Below are 18,680 nucleotides of genomic sequence, written 5' to 3'. Positions count from 1 at the left end.
GGGTAGAATTGTCATTTTCACAATGTTGAGTCTGCCTATCCATGAGCATGGTATGTTTTTCCATTTATGTAGATTCCTTTGGGTTTCATGCAGTACTGTTTTGTAGTTTTCTTTGTATAGGTCTTTTACATCCCTGGTCAGATTTATTCCTAAGTATTTTATCTTTTTAGAGGCTATTATAAATGGCATTGTTTTCCTGATTTCCTTTTCATCGTTCTCCTTATTGTGTACCTTTTATTTTTAAACAAATATTTTTCAGGTTAATACTGTAAGAGACATTTCAGTAAATTAAAAATATTTTTCAAAAATTTTTTTGAAAAATATTTTCTTGGTAATCAGAATTTAATCACAATTCAGATTAAATTTCATTTTTATAAATGTAGTGGATGTACAGTGGTTTAAATTTTGAGCATATTTTCTATAAAGTTTTTTGCTAAGTTAAAAATATCAATATTGAAATTTGTTTTACATTTTTGGCAATAAAACATTTGCACTTTAAATTTTTTATTTACATTTAAAAAATAATATTTTATTGTCTTTTAGGTGAAAGTTTACACAGCAAATTAACAATTACTACATTACATTTAACAGTTACTATGTAAATTGTTCAATGACATTGGTTACATTTTTTACCATGTGTCAGCATTCTCATTAATTCCATTCTGCATGTTTCATTTGCAGTAATCTGGTTTCCCTCTCCCCTTACTCTTTCCTCTTTGCTTTAGAGTAATTATTGACCATTTGGTCTCGTATAGATGATTTTTTAAAGGTACATAGTACTTACTGGTAATATTCTTTATTTAATGAGCCAATCTGTTATTTAGCTAAAACGTGACCTCACGGGGTAGTTTTGTTCAGGGTTTATGGAGTATCTCAAGGTGATAGTCTTGGGGAGCCCTGTAATCTCAACTGGTCCAGTAAGTCTGGACTTTTTAAGAATTTGAGTTCTGTTCCACGTTTTTCTCCCCTTGTATCAGGATCCGTTTATCATAGCCCTCATCAGAATGGCTGTTAGTGGTAGACAGTCACCATCTAGTTCTTCTGGTCTCAGGGTGAATGAAGCTGTGGACAGTGTAGGCCTGTAGACTGGTTTCTTCTCTGAGTCTTTGGTTTTCTTCTTTCTCTTTTGCTGCAGACGAGGAGAGACCAATAGTTGTATCTTAGGTTATTTACATTTTTGAAGATGACAGTTTCAATCTCTATAAATGTTAAATGAAAATTATTCTAAAAAATTTATCATGTAAACAGGTAAATAGTTTTTGGTTTTTTTTTTTTTTTTTTTTTTTTTTACGTTTCACATCTGACCTGAGATGAAGTGAAATAACTGGTAATGAGTATAAAGATATAAATTCTGCACTAATACAACAACTGCCAGCCACATGTGGCTATTTATATTTAAATTAAAATGAAATAATATTAAAAATTCAGTTCCTAAGTCACAATATTTTTTTTTTATTATTAGATGCTATCACAGGAGTCATATTTTATATGCTCAACAGCCACATGTGGCTAAAAACCCCCCAAAAACCAAACTCATTGCCATCGAGTCAGTTCCAGCTCATAGTGACCCTATAGAATGGAGTAGAAGTAAACCGCACAGAGTTTCCAAGGAGCAGCTAGTGGATTCCAGCTGTCAGCCTTTTGGTTAGCAGCCAAATGCTCAACCACTGTGCCACCAGGGCCCCTTGTGTGGCTAGTGACTGCCATTTAGATAAAGAACATTTCTATCATTGCAGAAAGTTCTGTTGAATCTGCAGTGTTACAGATTTTTAAAAAAGAAGACATTAAAAACAATCCCAGCTCATTTTATCATGAAAGTCAAATTGCCACTGTATTTTTTTTTATTTGTAAAAATATACATAACACAACATTATTCAATTCAACATTTTTCAGGTGTACAATTTAGTGACATCAATTAAATTAATCTGTTGTGCAGCCATTACCCTTAATTGATGCCAGATTTCCCATCACCATAGACAGAAGCTCACTGCTTCCCAACAATGAAGCTGCCACTACATTTTAGTGCTGTTAAGCATAGGTGCAAAGTCTTAAAGGAAAATTATCTTTGGGTTCTTTTTAGACACCTCAAAGACAACTTTAGAAATGAAAGAACTTGCCTACATTAAAAACAATTTTCTTTGTCTCTTTTTTCCTTTCCTTCCCTTTTGAAATAGCTTTGTCTATTTCAGTATGTACTGCTTTTATTCAAAGGGTTTCCAATGGAATTTTCATCTTAATGAACTTGGGACATAAAATACGTGCAGTTATTTTTGGTGGAGATACTCCAGAAAATTTGGGTGTTTGCAGCAGTTTTTTTAATTGCTTTCCTTTTGGAACCAGTAAACAAACAAAAAACTAAAGAAGTTAAGCTTGTGTGTCCAAATAACCAAAATTTGCATTTACCCACAAAACATGTTTTAGATTATCTTTTTATGCTGTTTATGAATACATTTCTCATTATTTGTACAGCATGCTCATTACATTTTTTATGGAAACGGGATGTCACCAGCAGCTAGCAAAATATGTATAAGCTGGTAGTGATACTTGACCTATCAGTGATTACACAACCCTTGTTAGGGGTGGCTTTCCCTTAGCAAGAGGGGCTTACTGAGCTGCTGATGCTCTCAAACACATTTTCCAGGGTTCCTGGGTGGTGCAAACAGTTTGCACTCAGCTGCTAATCTAAAGGTTGATGGTTCGAATCTACCCAACAGCACCATGGAAGAAAGGCCTGCTAATCTGCTTCTGTAAAAGATTAAAGCCAAGAAAACCCTAGGGAGCACTTCTACTCTGTAACACATGGGGTTGCTGTGAGTTGGAATCAACCTGACGGTAATGGGTTTGGATTTTTGTAACTTGCTATCAGAAGAGGAAAGGTTGCACTGGTTCTCTTGCGCTTATCCCACTAGCCTGCGAGGGTTTCTCAGTCCTCCATTGAGATATACTGCTCTATAACATATATTAAAAGGGAGAGAATACTGGAGGAGGAATGCAGTAATATTGCCGATAGAAAAACAGGTCTGTCACAGTTGTTCCCACGTAGACACATGGTATGTAACTCATGCTGTATACATGCTCAGAAACAGTGAGATTAAATTATTGATCCAACTAGAAAGCTTGTTGAGGGTATTGTGGTAGTTTTTAAATAAAGTGCTTTTTTCTTTCAGTACCAAATCATCATTAACTTTTTATAAGTGGTATAAACTTAACTGCATTTAATTGGTCACTTCTTTGAAATATGTTGTTAGAGACCAGGGCGGACAATTTAGACTGAACCCCAGAATCCTAGCAGTTTATGGAATGATTTTTTTTTTTTTTTTTTGACCCAGTGCCATTAAGTTGATTCCGACTCATGGCAGCCTCACGTGTGTTACAGTAAAACTGTGCTCCATAGGGTTTTCAGTGGCTGAGTTTTTCGAAGTAGATCACCAGACCTTTCTTTCGAGGTGCTTCTGGGTGAACTCAAACCTCCAGCCTTTTGGTTAGCAGCCAAGTATATTAACTGTTTGCATCACCCAGGGACTCCCGTAGTGGCTTAAAACAACACAGTTTTATTTCTTGCTCACACTGCATAATTGTGTCAGGCCTCTTGGGGACTCTGCTCCATGTTCCCCTCCAGGGATGAGGACTGACAGAGCTTCCACCATCTACTGGAAGAGGTGAGGTCTTTTGCACTCAAGCTCTTCAAAGCCTCCACTTTGATGTAGTTTCATAGAGCAAAGTGAGGCACTTGGCCACGCCCAACTTGAAAAGGGGAGTGCAGTCCTACCCGGTGCCCAGAGGAGGAGAGAAGGAAGTAAATGGAAGTCAAGCAGTGCCTAGCATCACTGAACTTGTTGTTTGCAAAATATTTGAAGGATTTCCTACTGGAGACACAACTTTAAAACATTCCCATTTAAGAACACAACAGAGAGTCCCTGACAGAGCAGGTAAACAGTAACGTGCAGAACTCAAATTCTGGTAAAAAGACCAGACTTAGTGGTTTGACTGAGACTGGAGGGACCCCAGAAGACATGGCCCCTGGACTCTCTGTTAGCCCAAAACTAAAACCATTTCCGAGGCCAACTCTTCAGGCAAAGATTAGACTGGACTGTGGAACATAAAATGATACTCGTGAAGAGTGTACTTCTTAGCTCAAATAAATACGTAAGACTAAATGGGCAGCTCCTGTCCGGAGGTGAGATGAGAAGGCAGAGGGGGTCAGGAGCTGGTTGAATGGACACAGGAAATCTGGGGTAGAAAGGAAGAGTGTGCTGTCACAGTATAGGGAGAGCAACTAGGGTCACATAACAATGTATGTATAAATTTTTGTGTGAGAGACTAACTTGAATTGTAAACTTTCACTTAAAGCACAACAATAATAAAAAAAAGTTTCCATTTAAGGGGGTAGGAAGTTTTTCTTAAAAAGATGTGGTAAAGCATTGTTGATTCAAAATTTGAGGTAAATTTTATACCAAGTGTGCTTGCTAAAGCTTACTTTGCATTATTTGTAACAAAAAATTTGTTTAGGTAAGTAATAATGTGAACTTCAAGGGAGAAAATGCTTGACTTAATTTAGAAAAATAATTTTTAAGTAATTTAGTAGGAGGTATTTATATTCAAGTTGATTGGAATGTGAAGTGGGAAATGAAGAAGGATCAGTAGTTGGAAAATATGGCCTTGATAATAGAAATGACTCTGGAGATCACATGATAGAATTTTGCAAGACCAACAACTTATTCATTGCAAATGTCTTTTTTCAATCACATAAACAGTAACTATACATGTGGACCTCACCGAATGGAAAAGACAGGAATGAAATCAACTACATCTGTGGAAAGAGACGATGGAGAAGCTCAATATCATCAGTTATAGTAAGGCTAGCGGCCGATTGCAGAACAGACTGTCAATTGCTCATATGCAAGTTCAAGTTGAAGCTAAAGAAAATTAAAACAAGTCCTTAAGAGCCAAAGTACGATTCTAAGTATATGCTACCTGAATTTGGAGATCATCTCAAGAATAGATTTGACACATTGAACACTAAAGACCAAAGACCAGATGAGTTGTGGGATGACATCATGGACATCATGCATGAAGAAAGCAAAAGGTCATTAAAAAGGCAGGAAAGAAAGAAAAGACCAAAATGGACATCAGAAGAGACTCTGAAACTTGCTCTTGAACGTAGGTAGAGTAGCTAAAGTGAATGGAAGAAATGATGAAGTAAACAGCTTAACAGAAGATTTCCAAGGACGGCTCAGGAAGACAAGTAAAGTATTATAATGAAATGTGCAAAGACCTGGAGTTAGAAAACTAAGAGGGAAGAACACGCTTGGCATTTCTTAAGCTGAAAGAACTGAAGAAAAAATTCAAGCCTCCAGTTGCAATATTGAAGAATTCTGTAGACAAAATGGAGCCCCGGTGATGCAGTGGCTAAGAGCTTGGCTGCTAACCAAAAGGTCGGCAGTTCAAATCCACCAGCTGTTCCTTGGAAATCCTATGGGGCAATTCTGCTCTGTTCCATAGGGTCACTATGAGTCAGAATCGACTCAGCAACAGGTTCTGGATTCCGTTAAGGACGAAATATTGAACGATGCAGTCAGCATCAAAAGAAGATGGAAGGAATACAGTCACTGTACCAAAAAGAATTGGTCGACGTTCAGCCGTTTCAGGAGGTAGCATATGATTATAAGAACTGATAATACTGAAGGAAGAAGTGCAGGCTGCACTGAAGGCATTGGCAAAAACCAAGGCTCCAGGAATTGACAGAATTTATCAATTGAGATGTTTCAACAAACAGATGCAGCCCTGGAGGTGCTCACTCGATTATGCCAAGAAATTTGGAAAACAGTTGGCTACCTGGCTAACCGACTGGAAGAGATCCATATTGATGCCCATTCCAAAGAAAGGTGGTCCAACAGAATGCAGAAATTATCTAACAATGTCACACACAAGTAAAATTTTGCTGAAGTTAATTCAAAAACAGTTGCAGCAGTATATCCATAGGGAACTGCCAGAAATTCAAGCCGGATTCAGAAGAGGATGTGAAACGAGGTATATCACTGCTGATGTCAGGTAGATCTTCGCTGAAAGCAGAGAATTCCAGAAAGATGTTTACCCGTTTTATTGGCTATGCAAAGGTGTTTGACTGTGTGGATCATAACAAATTATAAATAACACTGCAAAGAATAGGAATTCCAAAACACTTACTTGTGCTCATGTGGAACCTGTACATAGACCAAGAGACAGTTGTTTACGCAGAACAAGGGGATACTATGTGATTTAAAACCAGGAAATGTATGCATCAGGGTTGTATCCTTTCACCAAACTTATTCAGTCTGTATGCTGAGCAAATAATTCCAAAAGCTGGACTGTATGAAGAAGAACGCTGCATCAGAATTGGAGGAAGACTCATTAACAACCTGTGATATGCAGATGACACAGCCTTGCTTGCTGAAAGTGAAAAGGGCTTGACGTACTTATTGATGAAGATCAAAGACCACAGCCTTTAGTATGGATTACACCTCAAGATAGAGAAGACAAAAATCCTCACAACTGGACCAGTAAGGAACATCATGATACATGGAGAAAAGATTGAAGTTGTCAAGGATTTGATTTTACTTGGCTCCACAATCAAGCAGCAGTCAAGAAATCAAATGCTGTATTGCACTGGGCAAATCTGCTGCAAAAGACCTCTTTAAAGTATTGAAAAGCAAGGATGTCACTTTGAGGACTAAGCTGCGCCTGACCCAAGCCATGATATTTTCACTCGCCTCCTATGCATCTGAAAGCTGGAGAGTGAATATGGCAGACCAAAGAAGAATTGATGCCTTTGAATTATGGTGTTGGTGAAGAATGTTGACTATACCGTGGCCTGCCAGAAGAATGAACAAGTCTGTCTTGGAAGAAGTACAGCCAAAGTGCTCCTTGGAATCAAAGATGCAATACTTCGTCTCACGTACTTTGAACATGTTACCAGGAGGGACCAGTCCTTGGAGAAAGACATCATGCCTGGTAAGGTGGAGGGTCAGCAAATAAGAAGAAGACTGTCAACAAGATAGATTGACAAGTGGCTGCAACAATGAGCTCAAACATAGCAATGATTATGAGAATGGCGCAGTACTGGGCAGTGTTTCATTCTCTTGTCTGTAGGGTTGCTATGAGTTGGAACCGACTTGAAGACACCTAACAATAACAACAACAACATTTATACTCAAGGGATTTGAGTACAGGTTATATATCTGTTAAAGCTTTTGTGTGTCAAAATTGTGAGAAAAAGAAAGAAATGATAGTAATAACATTTGAGAAGAACGTTAAGGTTATTGCTTTTATCTATCAGGATTTTAAATTAAAAAAAAAACTTAACTGTAAGTTCTGTGGATCAAGATTAACAAATCTGTAGCTGTGTGCCATCCATAACCCAGTATTAGAGCCCAGTTCTTCTCAGAGTTACAAGAACTTGGATATTAATCAAGAGTCTGGTAGTTGTCCAGTCTCTCACTCACTTTACCTAAACTGTGTTGTTGTTAGTTGTGATTGAGTCATTTCCTACTCATGGCAACCCCACATGTAGAAGTATAAAAATTAAAATTTAGAGCGTATTCCTCATTATTTATCTACATTGCTAGAAATGTGATCATTGAAAAGCCGAGACTGACTTACTGTAGCACACCAGCAGGTGTCAGCACAGCCTGTGTTTTTTTGCCAGACTTTTTTGACCTGTATTAGTAAGTTTTTTTTTTCCCGAGGACATTCTAATGAACTGCAGTTTTCTAAAGGTCACTGTGCTTATTTTTAAATAAAAACACAGTGTAGTTATTCATTAATAAAGACAGAGTCATACACTATTGGCAGCAGAGACGTTCAGTGCTTAACTGTATGTATAGCTGTAGCTCAGAAGAACTAGCTATTTTGTCATGGAAAGATTCAGATGGTATCGACTGAGCCAAGTATGCATCCGGAAGTAGTGATGATGAGCCCTGTGAGTTAGCCAGATATGGTATTGATACTGTCCCAGCAGATGAAACTACGTAAGGGTCTAACTGTGTTTCTTTTCTGGACAAGTCTTTCATTGTTAGAGGAAGAGCTGTTATTAAGCCTCTTGTTTATTCCCCCTGCCAGGGTTACCTAGTTCTGCCTAGGATACTTTGGATGTATGTTCCTAAGTGAAGGTGTATATTATCCTTAGTAAGGAGAAGTATCAATACTAGGAAAAGAATTACTCAGATCCAAGAGTAACATTTGAAAAGGGACTTTTCATGAAGGACCTCATTGCATACACTGGTATCAAAACATGCGGAAAACTAGAATTCAGTTTTCAGCATTTGAAACCTAAATATAAGTGGCTTTATAGTGAGTGGGTACAGAATAAATGTTTTATGGACTTTAGAACAGTATTCATATTCATTGATATTTGGTCATTAAAGAAGGGTAAGGAGATGTGTATGTAAGCAGTATTGTGAAGTATTTAAATACATCAATACACCAATATGAAATTAATAATTTTATTGCTTACAGTAAACTAGTTGATTTTCCATTGCTTTTATGATTTTTTCAAAATTTATTTTTTAATATGAAGTGTAAGCTCTCAATGATCTGTTCCTTGTTACTCTCTCCAAAATCATACACCTTCCTACCATATGGTCCATACTTGCCAAACAAATAGCATTGCTCTTATTGACTGTTTACAACCCAATTAGATATAATATGACTGCTTAATCAATTATATAACAGTTTAAACTGTGCATACCACATTTTAAAATTTAATTTTTATTTCTTTCAATTAAAGAAAATCATGCTCATTGTTAAAAATTCAAATGATATAAAAGTAGATGGAGAACAGGAATCCTAATCTTTTTCTAATGTTAATGCTGTTATGAAATTTGTGTATGAAAAATTACTTTGTTATTACAAATCTAAAACTTTCTAATCTCTGACACTTTTGTTTTTCTTTAATTGTTTTTGAAACAGGATTTTTGAAAACATAAGGTTTCTTCAGGAGTACTCTTAATGGAATTACAGCAGAGTAGATTGTATTTGCAATTTCCCAAACATACCTTGTTCTCTCTTTTAATTTGTTGCTTCCTATGCCTAGAAAGCTAACCAGAACTAACCCCCTCCCCAGTCAGTTAACAAATTTATATGTGTCTTTCAGGACTGAAACTAATTTCTTTTAAAAAGCCGTTCCTGATTTTTAGTTTACCCTACAATATGTTTGAATGTAGAATTAAAAATAAATTACTCATGTCTTTATGCATGTGTAAATTCGAACCCAGTGTGTGTGTGTGTGTGAGAGAGAGAGAGAGAGAGAGATGCAGTCTGGCTTTTTCTCCTACCCCAGTGCCTCCAGCAGAGAAAAGCCTGCTCTCAACCTGTGTGTGGAATTTTTCTAGGATTCTTTTCATGGAAGGTCCAGTCCTTCGAGGGCTCTGACTCTGTGTAAGGCACTCCCTTACACAGATTTAGCTCCTTTCCTCTCTTCCCCGAGTGGCTAGTGCCCTGTCTCTGCCACATCATATCCCTACTCTGGCCTCAGAACCTTTGACCAGGTCTGACACTCCTTGACCGCATGTGCTTCAGCTCACTCTGTTCAGTTTGAGCTTAGGTCTTGGTTTCTGGCGCCTGGGGATTTTCCTTCCTTTCTCTTAAGGAGTACTAACTGGGACTTTGGGGAGGGTGTTCTATTTTAACCAACATTTGTATTTATAACAGGAAAGGGTCCACATCAGTGCAATCTGTCATGTTACTAAAAATTCTTCCATATATCACAAGAAGTTGATTGTCATATAACAAAGACCTAAAAATTCCTCTGGATAACATCAAGGTTGTGTGAAAAAATCTGTGTTAAGAAAACCCTGTGTAAAGGGAAAACAGATTATTACTGGGGCATATCAGAAGAACTTATTTGTAAACATTCAGTAATGTACCAAGAAGTAAAAAATCAAAGTGAGGTAGCTTTGGCTTGTGAGTGTAGTAGTAATCAAAGGCAAGTCTTCACACGTGTACACAGAATGGAAAGGCCTTTTGACAAGGTGCATAGATCACACTTGAGCAATTGTGCATAGCATCATCTTTGTGGATGATATACACTGTAGTACCTCTGTGGTCATTGTAGTTACTTGCATGGCCCCTGGTCTATGTGAATAGCACAAAGAAAGACTGACTTACTTTTACCCACTCTAGGTGTGGATAGAAAACCCTGCCAGAGAAGTGCTTTCTCATAGCCTTCATTAGTGAGAGGGTTAAAAGAGTACATGAGCATTTTCTACAAGATGGAAATGTAAGGGCAAATGCATTGCCTTTCCACCCAGTAAGGATTAATTTGAAAACTTTCAAAATTGTGTATATGGTCTTCACAGTTGTCACGGATTGAATTGTGTCCACCAAAAATATGTGTATCAATTTTGGCTAGGCCATGATTCCCAGTATTGTGTGATTGTCCACCATTTTGTCATCTGATGTGATTTTCCTATGTGTTGTAAATCCTACCTCTATGATGTTAATGAGGTGGGCTAGGTGGCAGTTATGTAATGAGGCAGGACTCAGTCTACAAGATTGGATTGTGTCTTGAGCAAATCTCTTTTGAGATGTAAAAGAAAGAAGCAAGCAGAGAGATGGAGGACCTCATACCACCAAGAAGGCAGCACCAGGAGCAAAGCGCGTCCTTTCGACCTGGGGTTCCTGCATGGAGAAGCTCCTAGTCCAGGAGAAGATTGATGAGAAGGACCTTCCCCCAGAGCCGACAGAGAGAGAAAGCCTTCTCCTGGAGCTGATGCCCTGAATTTGGACTTCTAGCCTACTAGACTGTGAGAAAATAAATTTCTCTTTGTTAAAGCCATCCACTTGGGGTATTTCTGTTATAGCAGTGCTAGATAGCTAAGACAATAGTGCAAAGCAAATAGGCATGAATTGGCCTCAGCAGAAATTACTCTGATTTCTAAACATCGAAGGTAATTCCCAAAAGGGGGAGAAAAAAGGTAATGCATGAGGTTGTCTATAAGCTCAGGTTTTGAATGTCAGGAAGTCCAGTTTATTGTCTGTTCGTAAGAAATATATGTTTAATTTCATTTTAACAGGTTTTTCTTTTTTCCCCTTATTTAATCTTACCAACTTCCATTTTTCCCAGCCTTTGCCATTGTCTCTGGTGGTGAAAGTTTGCTGTATATATTAATTTTAGCTTATTAGTTATTGAATGAGTATGTGTGTAGGATAAAATTTTAAAGCATTTTATTCTTTGAAAGAATTTAGTGATTTAATGTAATCTATAATTTTGCCTTTATTTTTAAAAATCTTTGGATATGTATTAATAGGTTCATGGTATATAATATGAGATTTCTGTGCCCAAATACTCAAACCCTTGTATCTTTAGTAATAATGTTCTTTCCCTCATATCTTGTAGTAGATCTTTGTCATATGTCAATTTAACAGTGTAATTTCAGCACTCCCAAAGGATCATAAAGGTCTATGATTATGTTGTGATTAATAATTTCCTGAAATAAGTTCTTGATCTTGAGAACCATTGGTGTACCAGCTTAGCTTCCCACTTAGCATCTAAATCTGGACATGGGTTCGTGGTTCTCTATATTATTACTCATGTGATTGAGAAGCAACTGTTTCTTTGTGAAAAAGAAAAGCCAGTTCCAAGTGCTGTGTTAAAGTGCAGGCAGTTCTTCACCAGAGAGTAGAAGTTTTATGGAAGAAATTTTATGTCATAATGATATAAAATTGGGCGCCTTTATGATGGTCTTTTGCAGATATTAATGATGCAATATGCTACACTTAAGGGCTGGCTTCTACCTCATGGAAGGGTCAACCTTAGAGGATATATAATACTGACTTTAGTTTTCACCATGGAATTGACTGGCTTGGTTTTCTGGACTACATATAAGAGTAAAGAACATTTTTGTTTGTTCCGTGACCATGGAATATAAGGTTTCCGGTTTCTCTCAGGGATATTGATTTTAAGCCTTCAGATTTATAAATTTAAATTGTAGTGTGGTCTATACTATAGATCTGGGTCTGTACTCAGAATGGCTGATTATTGCATTCAAATTATTTTCTTTAAATTCACACTCCACATAGAATAGCACTTTGTGTTTATGTTAATCAGAAATGTTTATGCTTTTTACAAAAATAAAATTTAATTCTGAGTTTTTTAATTTTCAGCCAGAAAATCTTGCTCAGAAGCTTCCAAACCTTGTGGAACTGTGAGTCTATTTTTTAAAAAAATTTTAAAAAGCAAGAGTCAAAATAATCTTATGTTACTTGAAATAATAGGATATGCCATTCTACTGTATTAATTTATTATTTTTTGGTATCATGATCATGGTGTTTATGTAGGTAGACCTTTGGTTCTGCTAAACCTAATAGTATTTAAAAGTGTTTTACCATTTAAATTTGTGTTTTAAATATCTCACCTTGATGTAGTGTTGGTGACGAAAGATAACATTTTCTCTGGGCACAGTGTCTTTGTCACAGAATCCTTCAAGATAATTCACGTAATTGAGAAAATTTATTATTGTTGTTATTATTGCTACTACTACTACTACTAATACACGTGATACTTCATACAAACAGTAAGACAATATAAAAGATTTAAAGTATAAAATAAAATCTCTTGCACATTCTTCTTCATTTGTTTTAGTTCTCTTGATGATTACCTTTAATGCTAAATAATATGTTTACACTTTTTTTGAATACATCAACTTAAAATATCTGTTGGTTGATTTACCATTTACAAAGATAAAATATTTAGGTATCTTGTATTTCCCTTTTTTCTTAGCTGCTTCCTTCTTCTGTAGAAAGAAGAGTTTGCATTTCTGTTTCTTGTTCTCTGTTATTTGGCATGATTTTCAAGAGGTAAAGGGGAAGCTAACTTTGCACCTCCACATTCAAGCTGAAAGTCTCTGTCATTCTTTTTCCCCCCTAACCTTTTATTTTGAAAAATTTCAAACCAACCGAAAAGTTGAAAGTATAATAGAATGAACTCCCATGTACCCTTCACCTAAATTTACCAGTTGTTAGCATTTTTGTCAAATTTGCTTTCTCTCTTTTCATCTCCCACCCTCTCTCTCATATACACATACTTTTTTTCCCCTGAATCATTTGAAAATAAATTGCAGGCATTATGATACTTTACGCTTAAATACTTCAGGATGTAGCTCCTTTGAATAAGGACATTTTTGCACATAATTACAGTATCATTATCATACCCGAGGAAATTAATACTAGTTCCATAATATCATCTAATAGCAGTTCATATTTAAATTCTCAGTTTTCCAAAGTAATCTTTTTGTAAATGTTTGGATTTCTTTGTTTCCTTTTTTTTAAATTTAGTTTTATTGTGATGAAAATATACATACCAACACATATGCAATCTCAGCAATTTCTACATGTACAATTCAGTAACATTGATTACATTCTTCAAGTTGTACAACTATTCTCACTATACTTTTCCTAATCAGTCTTCCACACTAACATAGCTTCAGTGCTTCCTAAAAACTCCCCCTTTCTCCCTCCCTACCATCTCTGGTAACCACTAATAATCTTTGGTTTCTATGTATTTGCTTATTTCATATAAGTGAGATCATACAATATTTGTCTTTTTGCAACCGATTTATTTTGCTCGGTATGATGTTTTCAAGGTTCATCCATGTTGTGGCATGCATCAGGACTTCATTTTTCTTTATGGCTGAGTAATATTCCATTGTGTGCATGTACCATATTTTGTTAATCCATTCATCTGTTGATGGACATTTTGGTTGTTTCCACCTTTTGGCTAACTTAAAAAGTGCTGCAGTGAACATTGGTGTACAAGTTTCTGTTTGCATTCCTGCCTTCAATTCTTCTGCATATATACCTGGGATTGGGATTGGTGGGTATGATGGTTAAGATTGTGTGTCAGCTTGGCTGGGCCGTGATTCCCAGTGTTTTGGCATTCGTATAATATTGTGATCTCTTCCCTGTTGAGATTTGATATTTGTTCACTTTGCTTGGACAGAGAAATGACCAGATGTGCATTGGTATACTGATTCATGGGCTGTGGTCAGTGGTTTGGCTGGATGGTCAGGGACTTGGAGGGAACATGATTGGAAAATTGGAGACAAGGATTTATGGGGAAGAGGTATGTGGATAGACCTCTCTGAATGGGCCAAAGAAGTGAAGATATTTGTGTCTTATGTGAATGCTCACCAAAGGGTGACCTCAGCAGAGGATGATTTTAACAATCAAGTGGATCGGATGACGTGTTCTGTGGGAACCACTCATCCTGTTTCCCCAGCTGCTCTTGTCATTGCTCAATGGGCTCATGAACAAACTGGCCATGGCAGCAGGGATGGAGGTTATGCCTGGGCCCCGCAACATGGACTTCTGCTCACCAGGGTTGACTTGGCTACAGCCACTGCTGAGCGCCTGATCTGCCAGCAGCAGAGACCAACAGTGAGTCCCTGATATGGCACCATCCCTTGAGGGGATCAGCCAGCAACCTGGTGGCAATTTGATTACATTGGACCACTTCAGTCATGGAAAGGACAGCGTTTTGTCCTTATTGGAATAGGCACTTACTCTGGATATGGATTTGCCTTCCTGCATGTAATGCTTCTGCCAAAAGTACTATCCATGGACTTATAGAATGCCTTAGCCACCGTCATGGTATCCCACACAGCATTGCTTCGGATCAAGGGACTCACTTCACAGCAAATGAAGTGCAGCAGTGGGCCCATGCTCATGGAATTCACTGGTCTTACCATGTTTCCCATCACCCTGAAGCAGCTGGCTTGATAGAACAATGGAATGGCCTTCTAAAGACACAATTATGGCACCAGCTAGGTGGCAATATCTTGCAAGGTTGTGGCAGTGTTCTCCAGGAGGCTGTATATGCTGTAAACCAGTGTCCAGTATATGGTGCTGTTTCTCCCATAGCCAAGATTCATGGGTCCAGGAATCAAGGGGTGGAAATAAGAGTGGCACCACTCTCTATTACCCCTAGTGACCCACTCACAAGATTTTTGCTTCCTGTCCCCACAGCCTTATGCTTTGCAGGTCTAGAGGTCTTTATTCCAAAGGGAGAAATACTTCCACCTGGAGACACATCACTGATTCCATTGAACTGGAAGCTAAGAATGCCACTGGGCCACTTTGGGCTCCTTATGCCTCTGGATCAACAGGCAAAGAAGGGAGTTACCATACTGGCTGGTGTGATTAATCCTGATTACCAAGAGGAAATCGCATTGATATTACATCCATAACCCATTGCCATTGAGTCGATTCTGACCCATAGTGACCCTGTAGGACAGAGTAGAACCACCCCATAGGGTTTCCAGGGAGCGACTGGTGGATTTGAACTGCCAACCTTTTGGTTAGCAGCCATATTACTTAACTGCTGTGGCACCAGAGTATGTCTGGAATGCAGGAGATCCCTTAGGATGTCTCTTAGTACTACCATGCCCTGTGATTAAAGTCAATGGAAAATTACAGCAACTCATTTCCAACATGACTACTAATGGCCCAGACCCTAGAGGAATGAAGGTTTGGGTCACCCACACCAGGCAAAGAACCATGACCAGCTGAGGTGCTTGCTGAGGGCAAAGGAAATACAGAATGGGTGGTGGAAGAAGGTAGTTCTAAATACCAGTTATGGCCATGTGACCAGTTGCAGAAATGAGGACTGTAATTGTTATGAGTATTTCTACTTTGTATGTGTGCATCAAATATTTTTGTTTTCTTTACTTATAAAATATAAGATGTAAACAGGGCTAGTGCATTTTGGGTTGTATGTGTGTTTGTTTTATCATGTTAGGTGCAAGTATGACTTTATGATTGTCTTTATTCAGAGATTATGTATGGTTTAAGGAAATGTGTACAGGTGCCAAGTTGACAAGGGGTGGACTGTGATGGTTAAGATTGTGTGTCAACTTGGCTGGGCCACGATTCTCAGTGTTTTAGCAGTCAGATAATGTTGTGATCACTTCCCTGCTGAGATTTGATATGTGATCACCACCATGATGGGATCTGCTTTGAGTAGCCAGTCAGTTGAAAGGAAGTTTCCTTGGACGTGTGGCCTGCATCCGAATATAAGTGGACATTGTAGCTTTTGCCTGCTCTGGATCCTGCAGCTGGCTCCTGTTCGTCTGACCTGCAGTTCTTGGGACTTGAGCTAGCAGCTTACCTTCAGTCTTGCCTGCCAATCTTGGGATTCATCGATCTTCACCGCCCGTGAGCAAGAGCCCTGCTTTCCGACCTGCTGATCTTGGGTTCACCAGCCCCTGCAGGTACATGAATCAGGAGAAGCCTCTATCCTGATCCACGGACTTGGGATGTTCCAGCCTCTACAACCACGTGAGCTATTTCCTTAATATAAATTTCTCTCTCTATATATATGTTTATACGCTTTACTGGTTTTGCTTCTCTAGAGAACCCAGCCTAAGACACTGGGTTATACAGTGTTTCTCTGTTCAACTTTTTGAGGAACGACCGAACTGTTTCTCACAGTAGCTGTACCATTTTACATACCCACCAGCAGTGGATGAGGGTTCCAGTTTCTCCACAACCTCATCACAACCTGTTGTTTTTCGTTTTTGTTTTTGTTTTTTTATCCTGGTCATTCTTACGGTGATAAGGTGGTATCTTGTAGTTTTGATTTGCATCTCCCAAGTGGCTAATGATGTTGATAGTCTTTTGACGTGCTTGTTGGTCGTTTGAATATCCTCTTTGGTGAAATGTCTGTTCAAATCCTCTGCCTATTTTTTTATTTGGTTGATTGTTTCCTCTTGATTAGATTCAGTTAAAACGTTTCTGGTAGTGTCTGACCACATTTGCTTTATCAGTTTTTCCTTTGATTCTCCTCATTATTAGTACATGTGTTTTTATTTAATTTTTCTGAACCTTTTAAGGGTAAGTTACATACATTGTGACCCGTTATTCCTAAATACTTCAGTGTGTATTTCCAAGAATAAGGATGGCTTTCTATTCTTTAGGTATACTTTCGTGTCCTTTAAGGGTGCTTTGTAGTTTTTTTCATTTAGGTTTTAATTGCTTTTAAAGTTTATTCATAAATATTTAATCTTTTTATTTTTTTGGTGTTGTAAATGAGGTTTTCTCATCTGTTATATCTTCTAAATGGTTATTATCTGTTTACGAACGCTATTGATTTTGGCACGTTAATTTTATACCCAGCTACCTTGATGAATTCTTTTATTGTTTGAGTTAGTTTTAGCATTGATTCTCTAGGGGTTCCTAGGATACTTTCATGTTAACAAATACAGATAATATTATTTCTTATTTTCCAGCCTTACAATTAGCAGCCAAGCTCTTGGCTGTTGCACCACCAGGGTTCCTTACAGGAATTCTGTTGTGTTAAGGAAATATTTATCTGTATTAATTATCTATTTCTGCATAACAAATTTCCCCAGTATACAGTGGCCTAAAACGTCAAACATTATCTCATACTTTCTGTGGGTAAAGAATCTGGGCACGGCCTAGCTGGTGGCTTTACATCAGTATCTCTTACAATGCTTCAGTCAAGGTTGTTGACAAGGGCTCTGGTCTCACCTGAAAGCTCAGCTGAAGAAGAATCCTTTTCTACTTTCGCTCACGTGGTCGTTGTCAGGATTCAATCGCTTGTAGGTACTGAAGGTCTTCCTCAGGCCAGAGACCTCCCTCAGTCCCTTGCCACATGGCCTCTCTATAGGGTCTTTCACAACATGGTTTTATCAGAGTGAGTAAGCAAGATAGGTTGTGCAAGACAGAAGCCACAGTCTCTTTGTAATTTAATCTTTGAAGTAACATCTCATAAATTTTGCCATATTCTGTTCATTAGAAGCAAGTCACTAGGTCTAGCCCATACTTGAGGGGAAGGCTGTTATACAATAGCATGAATGCCAAATGGTGATGTTCAGTGGGGACCATCTTAGAGGCTGTCTGCCACAACTTTTATTCCTGTGTTCTCAATAATTTTTATTAGGCATGGGTGTTGACTTTTGTTAAATACTTACTTTTGGATTTAAAGCTAAAGAAAATATCCTTGGGGCCTTAAAACAAAACGATAAAACAGTCACAAAGATGAAGAAGACTGTAGTATAATATTCCAAACTGAATTATGTAAGAATGACTGTAGAATTCTGGCTTGACAGTTTTTTTTTTTTTTCCTTTGAGCCCTTTAAAGGAATTTTCCACTGTCTTCTGATCTCCATAGACTCTTATAAGAAGTCAGTAGTGTTTTAATCATTGTTCATCTGTATATAATATGTCATTTTTCTCTGGCTGCTTTTAAGATATTCTTTTTACCGTTGGTTTTCAGCAGTTTAACTGATGTGTCTACACATGATTTTTTTTTTTTTTTTTTTGGGTTGGAGTTTGTTGAGCCCAATCTTTTTTTTTTGTTTGTTTTAAAAAGTACTTTTAATGTTAAACATAAAAAACCTGTATTTTCTGGGATGAAGTATTGGGATATATAAAATAAAAACTGAGGTAGCTACTCTATGTTGTTTAATAATTACAATTATGCTTTTCAGTATCATACTTTAGGAAAGGTTTTTTTTTTTTATTTTTATTTTTTATTTTATTGTACTTCAGGTGAAGGCTTACAGAACAAATAGTTTCTCATGAAACAGTAGTACACATGTTGTTTTGACATTGGTTAACAACCCCACAACATATTAACCCTCTAAATTCTCAACCTTTTTTCTTTTTTTTTTGGTGAAAATACA

At 37.5% G+C, this 18,680-nt stretch overlaps 1 protein-coding gene across 2 annotated transcripts in view; it reads left to right on the top strand.

The window, feature by feature from the left end:
• The window catches only part of LRRC28 (leucine rich repeat containing 28), a 236,409-nt gene that overhangs the window by 18,589 nt on the left and 199,140 nt on the right, over window positions 1-18,680 (top strand). For both annotated transcript variants that reach the window (XM_004372654.2, XM_023727874.1), the window contains exon 3: window positions 12,142-12,182. In XM_004372654.2, coding sequence (XP_004372711.1) covers window positions 12,142-12,182 — 41 coding nt within the window. The remainder of the gene's footprint in view (window positions 1-12,141; window positions 12,183-18,680) is intronic.

The sequence above is a fragment of the Trichechus manatus genome, unplaced genomic scaffold (genome assembly GCF_000243295.1).
Source record: "Trichechus manatus latirostris isolate Lorelei unplaced genomic scaffold, TriManLat1.0 scaffold00019, whole genome shotgun sequence".
NCBI classification, from domain to species: Eukaryota; Metazoa; Chordata; class Mammalia; order Sirenia; family Trichechidae; genus Trichechus; species Trichechus manatus.
Note: the sequence above shows the minus strand (reverse complement) of the source record. Positions and strands in the feature narration are given on the sequence as shown.